The sequence below is a fragment of the Gavialis gangeticus genome, unplaced genomic scaffold, assembly GCF_001723915.1.
Source record: "Gavialis gangeticus isolate Ggan-Ray unplaced genomic scaffold, GavGan_comp1, whole genome shotgun sequence".
In the NCBI taxonomy this organism is placed as follows: Eukaryota; Metazoa; Chordata; order Crocodylia; family Gavialidae; genus Gavialis; species Gavialis gangeticus.
In genome coordinates, this window is record NW_017729024.1 from 182,629,747 (window position 1) to 182,650,181 (window position 20,435).

Genomic DNA, 20,435 nt, shown 5'->3' on the forward strand with positions numbered 1-20,435 from the left:
TTCACGGTCAGGGCGGCTAGGGTCTGGAACCAACTTCCAACAGAGGTGGTGCAGGCTCCTACCCTGGGGGGTTTTAAGAGGAGGTTAGATGAACACCTTGCTGGGGTCGTTTGACCCCAGTACTCTTTCCTGCCATGGCAGGGGGTCGGACTAGATGATCTGCTAAGGTCCCTTCCGACCCTAGAAACTATGAAACTACTCAACTTAAAGTCTGATCAAGAAAAGCTCATAATGGACTTCTGGCTGTTCTTTCCCTTCAAGAAGTTGGCAACTTGGCAGATTTTACAAATACTCATCGTTTTAAAAAGTCTACCACAGTTAATAGCAGCTTCATAATTAGTGACACACCAAGTATAAAAAACCTGACTAGAAAAGTCATGACTTCTGAAATTCTAAAGTCCTGATTGTTTTTTGGTCCTGTGTAATACTAATTTATGAATTCAAAGTCCAAACAACTTCTGTATCTCTGACACAATACATGAGCTCAGCTTTAGTATTTTTCTTATGGATCTTTCTATTGCTGTTTTCATCCTGCAGAATCTAAGAAAGTATAATAATGTACTTGCCTTGATACCAGTTTTTCAAGTTGGTTATGCCTAGGACTGTGATATTTGCGTGGCAGTATTTAATTGATTTTACAAGCAGATGCAGACTTAAGAGAACTATCAACTGGTATCTCTCTTTTCAAGTTTATGCAGTCAGCTCTGAAGAACTGCAAAGCTTGCAGACACTTAGAATCATGATTATTTGGAGACCAATTTGCAGCTTGGAACCAATTTTCAGGAAGCTAGATTTTCCTCTTCATATAGATTTTTGAAAACAAACAGTTGAATATCTTTTCTGAGAAACTAGTACTTTTCTGTTTATGGTTTGACTGCTGAGAGATGCCCTATAAAGTTCTAAGTGTGTCCTATTAAAAGGCACAGAAAATCCCATTCTGAAAAAAAAGGAAACAAGTTCTTCTCCTCATCCCCTCTGGAAAAAAAGTCAAAACAGCAAAAGGTGTAAATCAGTCAGTAAACTGGCTGATTAAGAATTCTGGCAAATTAGGACATTTTACATCTTAGTGTTGTTGCAAATCCTTCCCTACTGAAGCCTCTTTAACACATGCTTTTTTACTAGCATATAAAAGTGAACAGAACTTCAAGATCTGCCCTTTTATTTTACAGGTGTAAAATACTGACTCATCCACCCACCCACGCATACACAAGATCTCTGAATATGTATGCATTGGCAATCAAAATAGACAGTTAGGCAGAGGGCTAATGAAATCCACAGCTTGCTAATACCCAGAGTATTTAAAAAAAATTCTCTTTTCCCCTTTAAACAGGATTTGCACACTAAAAGCCATAATTCATAGGTGTGATGTAAAACTTTTGAAATATGAGACATTGCTGTCATTACTCTTGTGAATTACAACCTTTTTTCATAAGGTTTTGTGATCAATTATAAGAGTAATCCATGTAATATACAGAATATATATAATAGTGTGACACAGTATAACGTAATTTATTTCCATCACTGAGGTAATATTACATAGCTCACCAGAGCCCAAACTTTAAAGTTCATTGTGAAGGTTATTTCCCCATGTATTAATACTTTGTACCAGTGCTGAACTTCCCTTTTTACCACCTTCATCAACTCATTTGCTAAATAACAGTAATTCATTTTCACATTGTGTACAACTGAATATGAGCAAAAATCAACTTCAAAGAGGAAATCTAAGTAATTAGTATATACTCAATATAAATTTAAGACTGAAAAGTCAAAGGCAATTGTGGGGGAGAACAAATATTTGAATCCATAGGTGGGCTTCTAGCTACTATAGTCTGCATTTAGGGTACTCTTAAAAGAATGATTTTTTTCCTTTGGGGTTTTGATATTGACTTCACATTAATTTTACCCCTGTCTCTCACCAAAACGTATATCCATCTGGTACCACGTGTCATGTATAAAATCTGAACATCTTCAGATCTTAGTTTTCAAAAAAAAATAAACATACTTTAGTTGCCAACTGATCACTTACATCAGTGGTGCTCAACCTCGCTTTCCTGTGGGCCAGGTGAGTGGCACAAGGAATGGTCCGTGGGCCAGATCCCCCACGCTACCCTGACCTGGTGCCATGTTCCTGGATTGGGCCACGCACCATAAGCCCAATCTAGCACAAAGAGCCCTCCATGCTCCCCACAGTTCAGGAAATATAGTAGTGGAGGAACAGCAATTAACACTGTTTGTACATAGTCCTGGCCATAAGCTATAAAAATAATAAAAATCTCTACATATGCAACAGCTGGTGGCACAGCAGCAAGCCTGATGCTCTGAAGTAGTTTTCAAATCTCATTCAGGCACTGTCAAACTATGGTATTAATTCTTAGAAGTGGCACCAGTCTCCAGTTATGTTTGTATGTGCTTTTACACGCACATTTCTGAAGTCTGTTTGCTTCTCATTTCTAGAACTTTCTATGTTATGGTCAAATTCTTACAAGGAAAATGTATGGTAATTAACACTGTAACTAAAACAGTCGGAATACTTTGAATTAATACTTGGAATTGTTTAGATTTTTCCATAACCAAATGGTTCTCATGTGCCTCAGTTACTAAAAATTTACTATTGTTTCCAGCCACAAAAAAGTCTGTTAACATTTGTCCTGATAATGTAAGTCCTATCTTAATTCAACTAGTCTTGTGAATTGGGATCATTTACATGTGTAATGCTCAAAGGTACAGGTACATAATTGTTACTAAGCCTATCAGTGCACAGGAGAAGATCAGATTTGTACTGTTTTAATATACAAGAGTAAATGTATAGAAAGCATTTAATTAAATTAATCCAAAAACAAATTAACATTGCTTTAATGTAAAATACATTAGGAAAAAAAAGTGTCAAAAATGTACCAGAATTTACCGTTAAACGGCTTTTGTTGCCAATGGTAGCTTCTGCTTTCTTTAGCTTTTTTAATGGCTATTTATAATTAAATATAATACATTAACACATTTAAAATAAACTAATTTTCCCCCTCTAATTTATAAGATTGTTTAGTTACCATGTTCAAAGTATTGCTTAGGTTTCTATGTTGCCATTTCCTTTAAAGGGCCATACAAGCTGTCAGACACAACGGAAATGCTGATAAAAGGAAAAGCTGGTGTTTTCTGACAGCAACAGTGAACTCTGACCCTGAAGGACCATAAAACTGCTAACGTGGGTCCATTTTACATGAATGGAGTAGAGTGATTTACGTGTACTAGTTAAAGTTTAGAGAGATAAATAACATGCTATGAAAACCACTGGAATGATGTGAAAAGCCTCCCAAGGGCACTGAGAAGTAAAGTTTCATGTACACACGTCTTCCGCATTTTAGTCAAAGAAATTAACATGATAGAAGACAGGCAGACTCCTATGAGGGATCAAAAATTCCTTACGTGCACAGCTGCACATGAAAATGAACTACAAGTATTCAGTGAATGCTACTTCAATTTGAAGAGAGATATTTGAATGATAAGCAGTCATATATTCATGGCAACTACTAATCCATCAAAACAGGCATGGGCATTAAGACCATGCGAAATTTTGCCCAGTGTTTCATTTTGAAACTGTTCCAATGCGTTTCAAGCTTGAAACAGCAAAATCAAAATGAAACAAAAGCCTTCAAAACAGCTTCAAAATGAAACAAGGGCTCGAAACATTTCTCAAGTTTCAAAGCCAGGCTTACTGGCTTCAGCACTGGGCCCAGCTGGCAGCACCTGCCTCCTGTCATCTGGCAGGCAAATCAAAGGACTCCGGCAGTCTCGACAGCCCTCCCAAAGGTGCGAATGAGCGACCCCAGTCTGCCTGCCTGCTGCGTTTTATGTTTCCCCATAACAACCTGCGGGTGGAACATCAAAACAGTTTCACCGAAATTAAAACAATGCTTTTGAAATGAAATAAAATTCGAAATGAAATACTGTTCCATTGAATCGTCAAAACAGAAGTTGAATTGGAACGATGCTCTTTCACACAGCCCTAATGGGCATCAAAAGAGTAATAGGGACTCTTACCCAATAAAGTATTGGTATATAATACCTATTTCTCTTTCCAAAGATAGTCAACCAGTAATTCAACACAAAAAATATCACACCTAAACATGCTAATTCTAAAAATACTGAATGAGTGAAGAAGACTGGTAACACTCCTGCATGAATTTTGTTTACCGCATCTTCACATCTCCCCAACCCAAACTGCCCACCTTCCCCCACTCCATGCCCCTGCTGGCTACCAATGTACTCCAAACGTACTGCAACCTCAATCAAGCAGAAGTCCATTTTGAGGTAAAGCACTCAGCCCTTAAAGCAAAGAGCAGAGGTAAGAAAAGGAGAGAAATCCCACTCTACAGCCTACTCTCCTCTGCGGGAAGGCCTGTAGCTTCTGCAGATGGATCTGCAGCTCAAGGATTGGTTACCCCAGGTGGGGTAGGGGAGGCTGGGGACAGCACTGTGCCAGCCCCAGCAGCTTTACCTGGGATTCTGGGGGCCATTGCAGCAATGGCAATTCTGTCGCTCAGAGCCTGGCCGGCAGCTGTAGTGAGACTCTGGCCGGCCACCAGGCTTTGGTTTTGAGTGGCGCCCACTACCCCCAAATGTGCTGCTCTGCTTTTTTGCACGGTTTTTTTTTTAACCCCTAGATATCTAGGGTCAAGCTCCCCTCCCCCCATGCTGCTTCCTTGCAGTGCGGAGAACAGCTGAATGTGCAGTATGTCATGTTGCAGACAATTCTGCAGTGCCACACACCTCACAGCCATACTCCTCTGGACACGGCCATGGAGTCACCTTAAGACCCATTAATGATTTGTGTTAGAATTCCTGACACTCCCCACTTCTAGCAATTAATAGTAAGAAAATATGAATTAAGGAGCTCTCAATCTCAGATTATATAAGACTGAATGAAATGCAAACATCAGAATATGCACATTTGAGCCAAATTCTAGTTCAATAAGAACTGGAATCCTGAGTTTATTTTTGGAATTCTCATCTACACCCGCACTAGCCAATCTTAGGCTGTCTCAGTTTGGCACCCCTGCCTTTTCATAATTCTTTCCAGTGTCAAAAAGTACCAAAATGCAGGTAAACCTACACTTCCCATAAAACCACCTGAACCCCTAAGGAATCTTTGAAAGACAGGCTAAAAAAAAATTATCTTATTAAACAGATTCTACGAAGGCAATATTGTTTTCTACTGTAAATCCCTAATCTCTACTATTCTTTAAACTGAGAAAGCCTTCCAGGCCATGGAAATAAACATGAATTAAATGAATTAAATTAATCTATACTGTAGAAAAATTAAGCTGTTTCTCAAGTATTTCCTGATAATTGTAAAAGTGTTACATTTCCAAATGCTGATTTTGTTCTAGTAAATAAATGGATATAGAAAAGCACCTTAAAAATTGATATAGAAAATAAGAGAAAAGAAAACCCAGTTAAAAATAATGTATTTCAGAAGGAACAGCCTACTTTTAAAATCTATTATTAAAAAAGTATTAAACTGCTCAAGGTACAGCCCTTACATGCCAGTACAAGAAACTAGATCTTTCTGTAGGTTAATGTAGAACAAGGAAAAAAGTTACAAAACCTAAACTGAGTTACCTTGGGAAATCTATAAATTATTATACATGTCCAGAAAGAAAACTAATCTTAAAATAAAATGAAAGTTAATTTTATTAAGGTTAAATACCAGCAATTTTAGAATTAAAAACAACAGACAAAATTACAGGAATACCGCAAATATCCCCAAACGAAGTTGATAGAAACTCAAGAAATTCTGAAATAAAGTTACACTTAAAAAAAATGCAAAATATCCTACTGGTGATAAAGGGTAGCCAGATGTGTTAAGTGGCACCTTCAACTATCTCACACACTGCCACTTCAGAGCCTGATCTAAAGCCCAGAGAATTCAGTGCAGAGACTCCCCAATGCAGAGATGCAATAACTTGCATCTGGCCTCTAAACATTGTGTCTGACATTGAAACAGAAATTTGGAGTGTTACTTTTGGCAGGAAAAGACTCTCCTCTCTTTTCTCCCTAAATTTGGAATCTCCTTTCCTCTAAACAAGTACACTGGTGTATTATCTAAAATGTACAATGTGAACTACTGACAAGCCAAGGGTCAAATATTACAGTCACAGATGTTATCTACCAATCCATATCACAAGAAAGGTGAAATTCACAGCTTGCATAAATTTTGCATGCATGTAAAGTCATATATGAAAATCAGCTTCTATTTCATGTCTTCCCTTTGAGGCCTGTCCATCTAGATTCATAGCAACTAAAGTTTGTATAGATGAAATGGTAACCAGAAGAAAAAAAAAAAAAGGTTTTAAAACATCCAGTAAAAACGGGTAAACATAAAACGTAACATAACCTATTCACTGTATTCTAAGATGAGGTTTACCCATCTTACCCATTTACCATGGGGGGAAAAAGGCTCATCAGAATCAAAGAGGGCAGTGCAGGATGCAGGCAGCTTCAACTACTTCCTGCCCCCTGTGCCCCCTATCATCTCTGTACCCCACCATCTCCTCCCACGCACACACACAACCTCTGCTTCCCTGCTTGCCCCTCTCCGTCTCCACCTTACCCTCACACTCTGTGCTGGCAGACTGTCTACACTGCAGGCTGGGGCCCCAGGCTGGCCCCATAGCAGCAGTAGGAAGCTTGCATGGCTGCTTCAGAAGCTGGTTTGGGGCCATGCTCCATGACTTGAACAGGGATGGAGACTGCTAGCATGGAGCAATGATAAGCGTGGGGAGGGGGCATGGGAAGCAGAAGCTGGGGAGAAGGGGGACTCGAAAATGTGGGGGGGAGGCAGGCAGAGGGGAGGAAGTGGCAGGGAAGCAGGCACAAGCTTTCTGACCTCCCCCATACTCCCTTCCTCCCACTGCCTGCCCTCTACAGCATTGGTGAAGGATGAATTTAAGACAATCCTACAATAATTAGATTTAACAAATTTATAAATTTCCCCATGTATAGAATTTAATTATTGGGGGGGTCATCTGAGATTCACTATGATCTTGATTTGAGTAAATATAGCACATACAAGACTACAGGATGGTGAAGAAAACATGTTTTATACAAACTTACTTGGGACGATTTGGATATCATTAATTCATTTGTACTTTTGGCAATAATGAACACTGTGGTCATCATGAATAATTTGGCAATAATGAATACTTTGGTCATCATGAATTCATACATATAAAATTTTGCAACTGAAGCATTTGTAATGTAGTGTTAATAGTAGTAAGCACTCAAAATGACTATATTTTATATGCTGTGCTATACTTGCCTTACAACTTTTTTTCTTACTCTTCATTGTATTGTGCTATAGACCATTTTATACTGAAGTTATGATTTTTTTCCTTGGGGCTCATATACACCTGGAAATTTACTGATATAACTACACTGGTTTAATTATATTATTATAGTTGTTCCAGTATACCTTCCCATCTAGACACACTTTATTCTGGAAACTGACAGCAACCTAAGATATATCAGAAAAAGGGCACTGTTATTCCGGAATACAAGTGTCCACACAGGGAGCTATACCAGGACAATTACATCAGTATAATTCTAGTCAATTTCCCCAAATAACCCTTAGCATTTACTACATACTCATTTCTGGTTTTTTCTTCTTCTTGGTATGTGTTTTATTCAGCCTTTGAATTCTAGACGGTAAGATCCTAGGGAGTCTCATGGGATCTAATATAGATCATTCCTATGGTGTCTTTTAGGCTTCTGAGTGGTTAGGAGAAAAAAAGGTACTTTGTGATGCTGCAAACATGCTGGCAGGGACTTACTTTTATAATGTACTAACAAGCACAAAATGTAAGATGACTACACACTTACCTGCAACAACAGACACAAGTATCACTGCTACATAGTGGCATTTAAACTGAAGCATTTGTGCTTAATGAAAGGACAGATTTGTAAGACAAAAACCAAATGTAAGAATAGTGTTTCAACGGTTTTATTTGCAATGTATCTTGTAATCAAGGACACTGAATAAAGTATCCTTAGGATATTATTATTACTATTACTCTACTACTACAGGAATTTTACCAGAGTTCAGAAAGGTGAAGGGAGCAAAGCATGTAAAGCAAATTACTCAAGCTCAGAGCAGATGCACGCATAAAGAACTTAAGTTACAGAAATACTTGGATTAATAGACAAATAGAACAGATCAAGGAAGATTAATCTTTTCTTCCAAGTCTCAGAGTGAGAGGAAACAAGCCAAGAAAATGAAAGGCTGGAAGGGACCTTACAAATGACTGGGTCCAGCCCCCCTGCACTTGTCAGAGAAGTTTTGCTTTTCTTTTAGGGATGGTGGTAACATTAATAGCATGGAATAGCTCTTCTTTTCTTTTTTGTGTCTTGGCTTCTTTACTAAACTAAAAGGCTACTGTCCATGAAAAAGACTGTCCATGAAAGAGACCGGCAAGTTACTGCAGGAAAGTCACTGTGGCTAGCAAATCAATATGAAGCCTACAGCACACTGGATTATACAGCTGAAGAAATGAAGTGAGAGAGGTGGCATGTTGATATTAACATTATTCAGCTTTGTAATACAAATGGTACACGTATAAGCTATGCAGTTCCTAAGACATTGTTCAGCTCTTGTTCTGTTCTATTTTAGTCTAACATTACATTTTATCAACCTGAATAGGAAACTAGAGATAACCGGCAATCACTAAAGGAGGAAAATTATGTGTCTGGTTAAGAGAGGCTATAAACCAGTGGTTCCCAACCTTAGGGTCAGGACCCCATTTGGGGTCACAATGATAAAAATGGGGCTGTGCACTCCAGGGAGGGAGACACGGAGGGGGCAACATACCCCCAGATTTGTGCATGGGGCAGAGGTGGATACAAACTGCTCAGTGCAGGCTCAGGGCTCCCCCTGGGGCAGCCACAGCAGAGCAGGGCAGATACGCTCAGTGCTGCTGCTGGGAGTCCCATGCCAGCTATGCCACTATGGTGAGGCTCCCCCTTCCTGCCTGGCAGCAGCAAGGGGCACAACTCTGCACTGCTGTTGCCAGGTGGGCAGAGGGTGCCTTGCTATGGCAGCGCAGCCAGTATGGGGCTAGAGCAGTGGCACCAAGCCTCCCTGCCCTCCTGCACCGGGTCCCATGCACTGGACTGGAGAGGCCTGTGGGGAAGAGGCCAGCAGCGTGGGGAGCCCTGAGCCCACATCCTGCCTCCACATGGGCTCCACTTCAGCCACCGCAGCTACCGCCTCCCACAAGTGGCAACCAGGGCTCGGGCACTGCAGGGGGGAGCAGGGGGCTGTAGGTCCTGGCCCTGGCCCTATAGTCCTGGCAGCTGGGGGTCCCCACCAGCAGGGCTGGGGGGCAGGGGAGGCTGTCAGTGGGGAATGAGGGGCAATGGCAGAGCCAGAGGGTTGGGGATGGGGAGTGAGGGGAACCTAGGGGGACTGAGGGGCCATGCTGAGGAAAAGGTTGGGAAGAACTGCTGTAAACCAACTCTAAAAATTTGTTGTAACAAATTTAAAATTTGTTGTAAGGCTGAGTAAATGAATGTATGCAGCTCCACATGCCTGCTGCAGCACTTGGGAATGGAAACATTTATTTAAGCATATTGTAGAAGTCAATAGATTCGAATTATTTCAGACCAAAAAAGGGATCAAGCCCAACTTGATCCCCTCATGGAAAATATGTGTCAGCAGCTTCCTTTCTACACCGAATGGTCTTTAAGTCTAACTGATGTCTTAGTTAGACTGTTAGAATTTATAGGTCAAAGCCAACAGTTGAATTTCCCCCTACAAAATGATAGATCACCAATGCAGAACATTCAATACTCATAGTATAGGCTCTAATGAGGTGTACTAATTACCAAGCAGGATCCTGTCTGTATTCTGCCCTACCTTCAATTTTGGAATGGTTTTACACCTTAGATGCAATACACATTGCAGGTGTACTATCTTTTTCATACCTACAGTATAAACTGCACTACTTGCATCTGAAACAAAAGGTCAAGGCTTCCTGACCACTTTCAGATGAGGAAAAAAGTCATCCTGGCTAATACTGAAATATTGTTAAAAAGCAACTGGGGATCCAAATGTTTGTATGGGAAGCCTATAACAAACTCAAGTGGCTATCAAAAGATAATACTTTTCCATAAAAGGAACCAACAGCATTTCCTCCTACTTCCATTGACATCATTTCAGCTCAATTTCTTAAAGCAGATAACAGTTTTCATAGTTTCATAGTTGTTAGGGGCTGGAAGGGACCTTACAAATGACTGGGTCCAGCCCCCCTGCACTTGTCAGAGAACTTTTGCTTTTCTTTTAGGGATGGTAGTAACATTAATAGCATGGAATAGCTCTTCTTTTCTTTTTTGTGTCTTTGTGTGACAAGGTATTTAGTAGAATTCACAGATTTGCTGGAATCACATACGGCCACACTGTGTGTGCTTATATGGCCTCAAACTTGTAACCTCTGGGCTGTCAAACATGAGTCTTAGTGCCCATGCCACCCCAGCCCCTAGTGCACACCTGAAATTAGCCAAAAAGGAATTAGGTTACTTGTCAGAGTGAAATATAGAGTACCGTGTGCCCAGTTGAGGTTAGAGGCTCTCAAAACTGACCAACTAATGTCTCGGTGGCATGGATTATAGCTTCTGTGACAAATTATTACAGCTATGTTACTCGTTTAGTATTTTCTAATGGAGAAGCCATGCTTAAGTTTTAAAAACCAAATGCAGTCCTCTAAATAAATGTTCCGATTTTCAGAACACCTTTAGATCACATTGACGTCAGCGTGACTGCATTCTCTTGTGCTTCTAAAAAGTACACCACTTTAATTTAATGACTAATTATAATCTTAGGAGCCAAACTGTAAGAGACTAAATTTACAAATGTTGTTTTTCACTTTTCCCCTAGAATGTAATGTGGCATTCTGATTTCCAGTAGGTTAGTTAATACTTACCAAAAATATTATAAACTATCAGAATATATAATTATTAAGATGATGAATCCCATTTAGTTTTTAAAAAATAAGATACTATTGTAGAATCTCAATATTATTGGTATGCTGAATATGCTAAGTGCCATGTAATGCATGCCTTTAGATGGATACAGTGCATAAACTAATATACACACGGTATATGATAGACAAATTCTAAGCAATGGAGGTTTCTCACAGTTTCAGAGCTAAGAGAAGTGGAATTAAGAAGTAAGAGAGGTGGACATGGTAAACTCGATTTATTAATAATTTAAGTTTTCCAAGTTTTACACTACCTGCATTTACCTTTCCAGCATCCTCACATGCTATGATTGTCATCCAGATGCACTAGTAGTGCCAGGTTAATGAGCAATAGACTTCTTTAAATCTTGCCAAGATGGTTGTTTGCAATGATATGAGTCCCTCTCCAAAGGCTAACTGTATTCAAGAATGTTGGGATCTGCAAGGGACAGAATGCACACTCCAACCACTGGAATCTGAACATTGCAAAGAAATTTATATGCAGATATCAAGCAGGGTAAAGAAGAGCTACATGTGCATATTTAATCATTTCAGTAGTGGAAAGTCTAATGAACATGTACATTTTATAAGTGGAAAAAAGTTTTTCAAAGTTTCAGTTTAGGGTTCTACTTACTGACAGGAATATAGCTCTGAAGAATGTGTTACGAGATTTTTATAAACAGCTGGCAGGAGCTATTGTATGCCATGTCATAAAAGAGCTCACAGAGCTGAAAAATCTACTCACCTCCCAGTCCTAGCACTGGGGAAGCTTATCTTGGTGAGTAGGATGCCTTAGTCCATCACATTTTGGTAGTTAAACCTTCCTTGAAAACTTAAAAGAGTTTTGAAGCCGTTTTATGTTTGCAAAGAAACCACCTACATCTGAACAGAAGCAGTGAGTTTGGTTCTCTATTTAATAGGTAGTTGGCTCTTTTCCAGCTTAGAAAGATTTCTGTATCTGTGATTTCTACTATGCATATACAGATAGATAGATAGATAGATACTGGCAATGTCCCTATGGAGACACACTGAAGAATAACAGGCAACTAAAATTCTGGAAGTTATACTGAAGAGCGTAAAGCCTAAGTGAAGAAGAGAGATCACCACGGCTAGGGACAGAAGTTACACATAAACTGGTTTAAGTGATCAGAAACTGGTTTAAACTTGTAACAGAACATAAGTTCAGTGCACATAAACCGCTTTCAAAATGGCTAAAACAGGTTTAAGATAAACCTGGCTGAATGGAGTATCAGACTTAAATGATTTGGGTCAAACCAATTTATGAAACTTCTGTTCCAGACCCTTTCCTTGTTCAAGTTAAATCACAGTCCCCCAGCATCACAGCATGCTTTCCAGCCCTGGGCTGTGCTATCCACTCCAGACTGTAGGGCTAGCCCCTCCCCTCTGCTCCCTAGCTGGAACAGTAAGGCTGGCTGACAAGGGAGGGGAAGGGGGGGAAGCCTAGCTGGCAGTTTAAAACAAAGTCTGCAAGAGGGGACTGCTCCCCCCACTGCCAGGCAAACCCCAGCTGGGGTCTTGGGCCAGGGATGAGGGTTAAACATCCCTTCCCCCATTCAAACTTATTGCTGGGTACAACTGTGGGCTACAAATCCCAAAGGTGCCTGGAAGCAGGAAGAGGAAGTGATGAGCAACCCTGCAAAGTTCTGCTGCTGTAATTCTGGACTGCAAATCCCAGAGATCTTGGGGGGTAGCAAGATGAGGAAGTGAACACACGGCCAGAGAGCCATACTCTAGCACCCCCTGGCTTCTGGCCTGAGCCACTGCAGGCATGTGGCTGCATTTCCTGAATCAAAAGTAAAAGTCTGTTCACTTCTATTTCAATTTCATTTGTGCAGCTTAGACTAACCTGCAAAGAATGAATTGATTCAGCCTTGGGCTGTATGACTTTCTATACCTAGCCCAAGATTCAGTTTAAAACAAAGTAAAGATGAACAAAAACATGTTAGCAAACATGTTCTGCTTAGTTAAACAGATGTTTTTCAAGTCACTGTAACTTAGAATTTAAGGGCATTTTATAGATGTGCTCTGAGAGATGTGGGGGAGCACTTCAATTAGTACAGCTCCGAAAGCCATGATAAATAAAATCATCCAGAGCGTCATGTGCATCAACGTACTTGTGCTGACGAAAGGGTGGCAAATGAGCTTTAAAGTGCCCCACTGCCATTTATTTCAGCGTGGGGCCACTGATACACGTGATGCTTGAGTCTGCCGGAGAGAGGTAATTGTCACGCTCCAGCAGACTCAATTAAATTGAGTCTGCTCCAATGCAATGTTATTACAGCGTGATGGAGCAACCTCCCTGCATGTGTATAGGAGCCCTAGAATACAGTTTTTTCAAAATATCATCTTTTTATTCTGTGCTCTGCAGTCCTGACTACTGAAGCTGGTGGGTGTTTTGACCAAGGAATAAATGCTAGAGATGGGTCATGGAAAGGTGCAAGTTGCATAAGCAAGCCATTTTATTGGATAACTGAAAGCAGAAGAATCTTTCCAGCCATTAAAGATAATGTACATAATACTACTGTTTTAAAAGCCTATTATTATAGCATGCATTTTTAGTATATTTAAAAGCATATCCACTTTCCTATGAAATACTGCATGCGATTTCTTTCCTTCTTTGTTTCTTTCTTTTTTTTTCATGCTTATCACACTCAGCAGTGTCTCAGTATTTTCCTGAAACAGGCTTCAGCATTTTTTTAAGTGCCTAAACTAAAATGCCCTAATCTATAAAAGGATTGATATGAAAGTGATCCTTTTAAAAAATTACATGGATAAATGAAAGTGTTTGGTGAATCTCAAGTTAGACTGAAGAAATTCCTGTTGACCACTGCACACTAGCATTACTTTGTGGAGGCAATCAATAGATATTAGCTTTAAAAAGACAGATATAGAAAGAAGCTGCATCATATTATTTTTAAGATGACAAGGTGAGGTTTAAATTGTCTCAATCAAGACTCAATTTTTTCCGTACTCTACTTTCCCAGCTGTTCTCTTACAACTATTCTTTAAAAAATATATAATTATATTCAATTGATGTTATATTATTTTATCCCAGTTCTTCTTTTGTAAGTCAATCACTTCTCAAATGAGAGATTTTTTTCATTAAAATGTATCACAAGTGTTCTAAATAAAATAATACAAAAAGAAAAAAAAGAGAACTCCAAACATTTACCTATTAGTGACCTAACCAGAAATACTTAGTGCAGAGTCAAGGTTTTTTTTTTTTGTTTTTGTTTTTTTTTAACCAGAGCTGGATAGTGGCAATGTTTTGGGATCTCCTGGAACTGCTAAAACTCTAACAAAAAGCAAAAGCAGGTCTTGAAAGTCCCCTTAAGAAAAGGTCTCATCTTCAATCTCTTCCCTTTACATGCAACAGTGCTTCCTCCAGCACCACCTCTCCCGGCAGTTAGAAACACAAAATTGCTCACAGTAAGGCTGCCTGCCACTATAGTAACCCTTTCAGGGGCAAGGGAAGAAGGTAGATTCTAAGATGGGGGAAGGAACAGGAGAAAACAAAAACAGAAGAAAAGCTGGCATAAAGAAAGAGGGTTTCTGTTTTGGTGGATCCAGATCCCAATTCTACCCTAACTTTCACTCATTTTTTTTAATTTTTCATAATAATGAACATTATATTACATGTGGATTTAACTGTATGTAGACATACTCTTGTGTACATTTATATATGGCTCCAGAATATCAAAACATTTTCATAAATCGGCACATAATTATACTACTAATAAATAATGCCCCAAATAACTCCTATAAACCAGACATATTGCATATTTTAACTCAGGAATACACATAGGAAATATTAACTGAACAGCAACGTTTCTTTATAAATGATGAAAAATAAATAGGATATATATATAATTATTGTGAAAATAAGATAGCTTATCAAGGCAGCTAATGATTATTGTGGCCCATAACATCATACTGCATACATATGCCAAACATGGGGTACCTCCAAAATAAACGTACTGTTCTTGATGCAGCTCTCTCTCAGTATGCCTAACAGATTTTTCAGCAAATAATTTATACAGGCTTCTAGTCAATAGAAATAAATATAGTTTTTTTAGACCCTCGCAAAAATCTATATGTAGCTCAATCAAGTCGCAGAATTTAAAGGTATCCTGCACAATCTATAAGCTGTAGCATGCTAGCTGCTTTGACGATATGCTAAAAGAAGTCTTTTTTAGTTATTTAAATTCTGGGGTATTGAACAATCTTCCTTTTGGGTATGCATCATGTAAGCTGGCATAAAAAGAATAAATCAATTCAAGAAAGAAATACTGGATATTTAGCATATCTTTTTTTGACTATAGTATTATATTTTTACATAAACAACCCAAATTCTGTGGTCTTCAGCAGCTTTATACACAAAGAAAAGACCGTATAAAAACAATCTACAATAGTACAATACTATTTCTTTAAGAAATAATTGATTCTCTTTTGCAGCTGTAATTCAGAACTCTCTGCTTCTGAATCATTAAAATGATTTCTGTTCACTTCTGGTTACTTTTCAAAATATACCACTTCAAAGAATCTAGAAGTAGTTTGTTAGGTACCAAAAAACCCCTTAACAATAAAAATAAATTAATTCTCTCAGCACACATTCTAACAAAACATGAGATATGGAAAAAAAACAGGAGATCCCATTTAATTAGTGAAACACTGGTTACAAGTGGAGCAGCTCCACATGTAATTACCGTTTTTTGCAATGGTCTAAAAATATCATTAGGCTCTCTTATTTTTTCCAGTAGAACATTTCAAATGGAAACAGGTTGTTAGATGGACTCAAAGGAACTAAGATAACAAATTATAATAAAAGATAAAGCTAACTGGTATCAGCAACTCACAATTTGACAACAATCACTGACTTCATATACATATCACCGACTTTACGGACTACAAAAGAAGGCTAGTTCTTGCTTCATAGTTCAGCAATCAGACTGCAAGTTAATACTGTCAAATCATAACCAACCTATGTCCACTCACTAAATGCAAAGCGCATACATTTTCTTCCTTTAACTTTTTTTTGTTTTAAGCCACAAAACCTTTTTCCTTTATAAAAATGCTATATTTACCCAGACACTTCACGCTTAGAGACAGCTGTTCCTTTGCAACAGTATTTAGCACTATCCGATTTCTAGATTTCAATTCTAATATTAAAACAAAGCGGCTCAATTCGCAAATATACGAATATACGTATATAAACACTTAGCATGTTTATTTTGTAAAGGTTTCTGTTTGAACTTTTTGATCCAATTAAATCTTCTCCAAACATATAAATACAAAATATGGATAGAACTGTATTTGTTATTAGATATTTTCATGCTGACCTGCTGTGATGTCATCATCAACCAGATCATGCTCTTCTTCTTGAACTTTGGCTTCTGTGCTGGATGAATCTGGACTTGCAGTACCAGTCTGAATAGCTTCTGCTGTCACTCCAGCTGAAACAAAATTATGTTTTTAGCTGTTTTTTAAATTTATTTTATTCTGCATTTATTTTCAGCTAATCACTTGCTACTACTGATCATATATGCAATTTTCTTTTATGTTAACATGCTTCCCTATGGAACCTCAACAGAAGTGGCAGAGTTTGTTTGTTTTTTAGGGAAAATGGAAAATACTAACAAACCAAAACCACACACTAGTAAGGCCTTTTGTAACTTCATCTTTGCTAAGCCATCTTTTTCAGGCTTTGCAGACTGCACGTATAGAGCTTTCCTACAAGACTGTCTTTACAGGAATTTCCATTTCTGGGAAAGATGCCAAATATCTAAACACAAGAGCTGAAGTGCTCTATTTAGCTACAAAATACAGAGTTGCAGTACAGGCAGCCACAGCATCAGCTTCTAAACACAGCATTTCTTTGATAAAGCTCAACTTTGACATACAGGTATCACCTCAAGAGCAAGGCTCATCTCTCCATGTTCATGGCAGAATTTGCCAGCTCAGCTAAGAGTGCCAACAAGAGTTCCAGTTCATGCTGGCTGCAGTATTTGGATTCTTGATATCAGCAACTCACTCCACACAACTGACATCAAAAGAATAAGGAATATATCACTGCGTTCTTCCAATGTGCATCTCAATTCAAAGAGAAGGGAAATGCAAAAGGAGTTGTTTCCCTTTTTTCCCCTGTGTTGCACTTGCGGCAGGAGGCTCCTGCCACTTTAAGAAGCCGGCAGGCTAGTGCTGGGGCAGCCTGCAGGTGTGGGTAGGTGTGATTATAGAGTCATCTGATCCTGGAGGAAGGCTGGGCTTAGGTAGGACATAAGCCCAAACCTGAGCAGTTCCAGAAGTAAAAGCTTGGAGCCTACTGAGGGGACACCTCAGCAGGATGGCTGCAGCTCCAGAAGGTCAGGTTGGGGAGCACAGCAAGAAGCAGTCTGGAGGTTTGGGGAGTAACTAGGGGGAGGAGGAGGTTCCTAGAGACCCAGGGAGGGGTTGGGGGCTTGGACTAAGGGGCTGAGACTGTGAGACCAGAGAGGGTCCAGGAGCCTATTGAGAGGCTGCAAGTGTGGTACCAGAGAGGGTCTAGGAAACCCTCTGATTCCCTGTCAGTGAGTGCCAGATTTCAGCCAGTGCTCTAGACAAGAAAGTCTTTATATTCTATATGACATGGAAAGCCAGGCAGTCAAAAACTGCGACCTGTGGAATACCACAGGCTAGCAAATCATTTGTTGCTGGTCATATATGGAAATTTGCCTGTTTACATGGTGCTGGGTACTGTGTCCATGTCTTTCTCACTCCTAAATCCTATTCAAGAAAAAACACCCAAAATACATTATTTAATTTCCTAACACTTTTCCATGTAAGCAGTTACTATTTTTCCATAGGTACCTGTCATAACTGGCAAATGAAAAGACAAATAATTCATATAATTGTGAACGGATACAATCCAGAAGATCTATCAAAATGCAGTTTACCCAACAAAAAGTTTGAGAGCTATGCCTGAAAGCCACTCAGTCCCCTATACTTTTTCTCTTTAATAAATTACTTGGCAAATCAAATATGCATTAATAAACAAATGCTAAAAAATGTTCTGATATAATTCTAATACAAAATAAGAGACTTTTCTCTTTAATTATTCTACCTGCCATTTTATAACAGTATCAGGAATTGCATACAGGTGACATCTGCATCGAGATAAAGATTTTAAAAACATAGTAGGTCAAAGAAAAATTCTTCACAATTTTCAAACCTTCCTTTCCTTTACAATAACGCACAGAAAGATACACACTCTAAATAAATAAATAAAATTGAGATACATTTCAAAGTGGGCTAAAAATGTATTAGACTTAGGGTGCCTGTACATGTGCAGCAAGGCTTCTTCAACGCACTAATTAAACGTGATTAATCAAGTCTAATTGAACATGGTAATTACCATGCTCCAGCAGACTTGTCATGTATCAATATTCCCGTGCTGAAAAATGGCAGCGGGGGCACTTTAACTAAAACTCATTTTACGAGTTTTAGTTAAAATGCCCTCGCTGCCATTTTTCAGTGCAAAGATGCCAATATACATGATGCTTCAGGCAGTTTAATTAGAGTAGCTCCAGGAGCGTCTAATTAAAGTGCCCTCTGCCCCCTCCCTGGGAGCACGTCTATAAATGCCCTTAGATTTGTTCTCCTTGTTTCAAAAGTGACGAAGATGTTTATATTATTTTAAAACAGAAACTATTCTTAAAGTATTGACATCTTTCTTATGCACCTCATGCACCCCCAGCTTAGAAATGGATTATATATTTGTGTTAACCATAAGAAAAGTAAGAGTACCACCCACAACAGAATTTGTAAAAACTATAATTTGAATTCATATAAAAATTAGACTTCGGGGCAAAAGATAGTTCCTAATTATTAACAATTGCTACTTCAGATTTTCTTTTTTTGGATAATTTATTCTGTAGCTTCTGATGTTCACTACTGCCAAAGGGATATGGGACTAGATCAGTACCTGGGTGAGTTCAGTACAGCATTCCTTCTGTATCTCTTATGAGAAATGGGAGAAAAAAATATTCCTATGCTATATCTTTGTGTGTAAACATTTTTACGTAGAGGTATATTTTGAATGTATCAGGTGAGAAAGACAAGACATGCCACTTGACACCGCCCAAAACACAAAGTAAAAATACCCATAAGAATAGTTTAATTGAGGGCAGTGGCACCCAACCTTCCTGCCCTGAAGACCAGAGTGGCTGGGTGTCAGGGAAGCTGGCTGTACTCTATTCATGTACAACCATTTCAAAATCAGATCTTAAAGTAAAAAACATGAGTCTATCCATTGACTGCTTAGAGAGGACTCTGCCGACTACTAATCATCTACTAAACTGAAGGTGGGAGACCTGCCATTCCCAACATCTCGTCACCATTTTTATACCACTGCAAATCTTCCCATTTTATTTCCAGTCCTAAGTACTCTTCTGATGCATTAGCATTTTTCTCCACAGCTTCCTCATTTGCTCCCATCTTTAAAAGTGTTTTACTAGCTTTTCCTCTCAACATTTATTCTTCACATTCTTCCTCTTCCCTGCCTTACTCCCTGTCCCCTCAAGCTCTCTTGCACAACAGCTACATTCCCTAGTGCACATGCACACACACACAGTTTTTGTCGAGCATCTTCCCTTTCCCTTCTATGTTTACCACCTCTTCACTGTGGCCATCTGTCTGGTAGATAGGCAAGTGTCGATCCTCTAGATCATGGTGTATGCACAAGATGTGTAATCAGGTGCTTGATGAATCTGCTTGTATAGAGTCCTGAGACCACCAAACCAAGATCTTTGCCACGTACACCTAGGCAAGAGTATGGAAAAGTGGAGACTGCTGTCTAGTAACAGCATAGAAAAAATAACCTCAAAAGGACAGTCCCACACCTAATAATAACAACTGCAATGCTATTTTTGCTATGGGTATTCTAACATTTTCTTTCAACCTTGCCAAGAGGAAACTATCTTAGCTAAGGGAGTATGCTGGCGCACACACATGCAGATGCACACACTTCTTGTCAGAGGGCAGGCTGGTTCAATGCTTACAGACAAATAAGGCTGCTCTGCAACCAGGACTTCACGAATTGTGTTGCACAAGTGGCACGTGGTCCTCTTGTTTATATGTACCTACTTTCCTTTAAAAAATAAAATACATAAAAAAGACATCTCTGATGCATCAGAAAAACATACCTGGTGCATTCCCCAACACCTCTCCCATGGCTAAAGCAGAATTTGCAATGGAGGATTTAAATGACTGCTTAATCCTGACAACTACATTGGTAGCCTCCCCCGGTTTGGGCTCTGTGCACCCTTCAAAATAAAGTAACAAAAAAGGAGAGAAGAAAAGAATAATTGGGGTATGGGCCTTTGCCCACCACACTCACAGGTCAGGCATCTGTGGTCCACGGGATCCCTCAAT

At 39.2% G+C, this 20,435-nt stretch overlaps 1 protein-coding gene across 3 annotated transcripts in view; it reads right to left on the reverse strand.

The window, feature by feature from the left end:
- WDR7 (WD repeat domain 7) overlaps nt 1-20,435 on the reverse strand; it is a 400,912-nt gene that overhangs the window by 222,609 nt on the left and 157,868 nt on the right. For all 3 annotated transcript variants that reach the window (XM_019518172.1, XM_019518171.1, XM_019518169.1), the window contains exon 19: nt 16,367-16,480. In XM_019518172.1, coding sequence (XP_019373717.1) covers nt 16,367-16,480 — 114 coding nt within the window. The remainder of the gene's footprint in view (nt 1-16,366; nt 16,481-20,435) is intronic.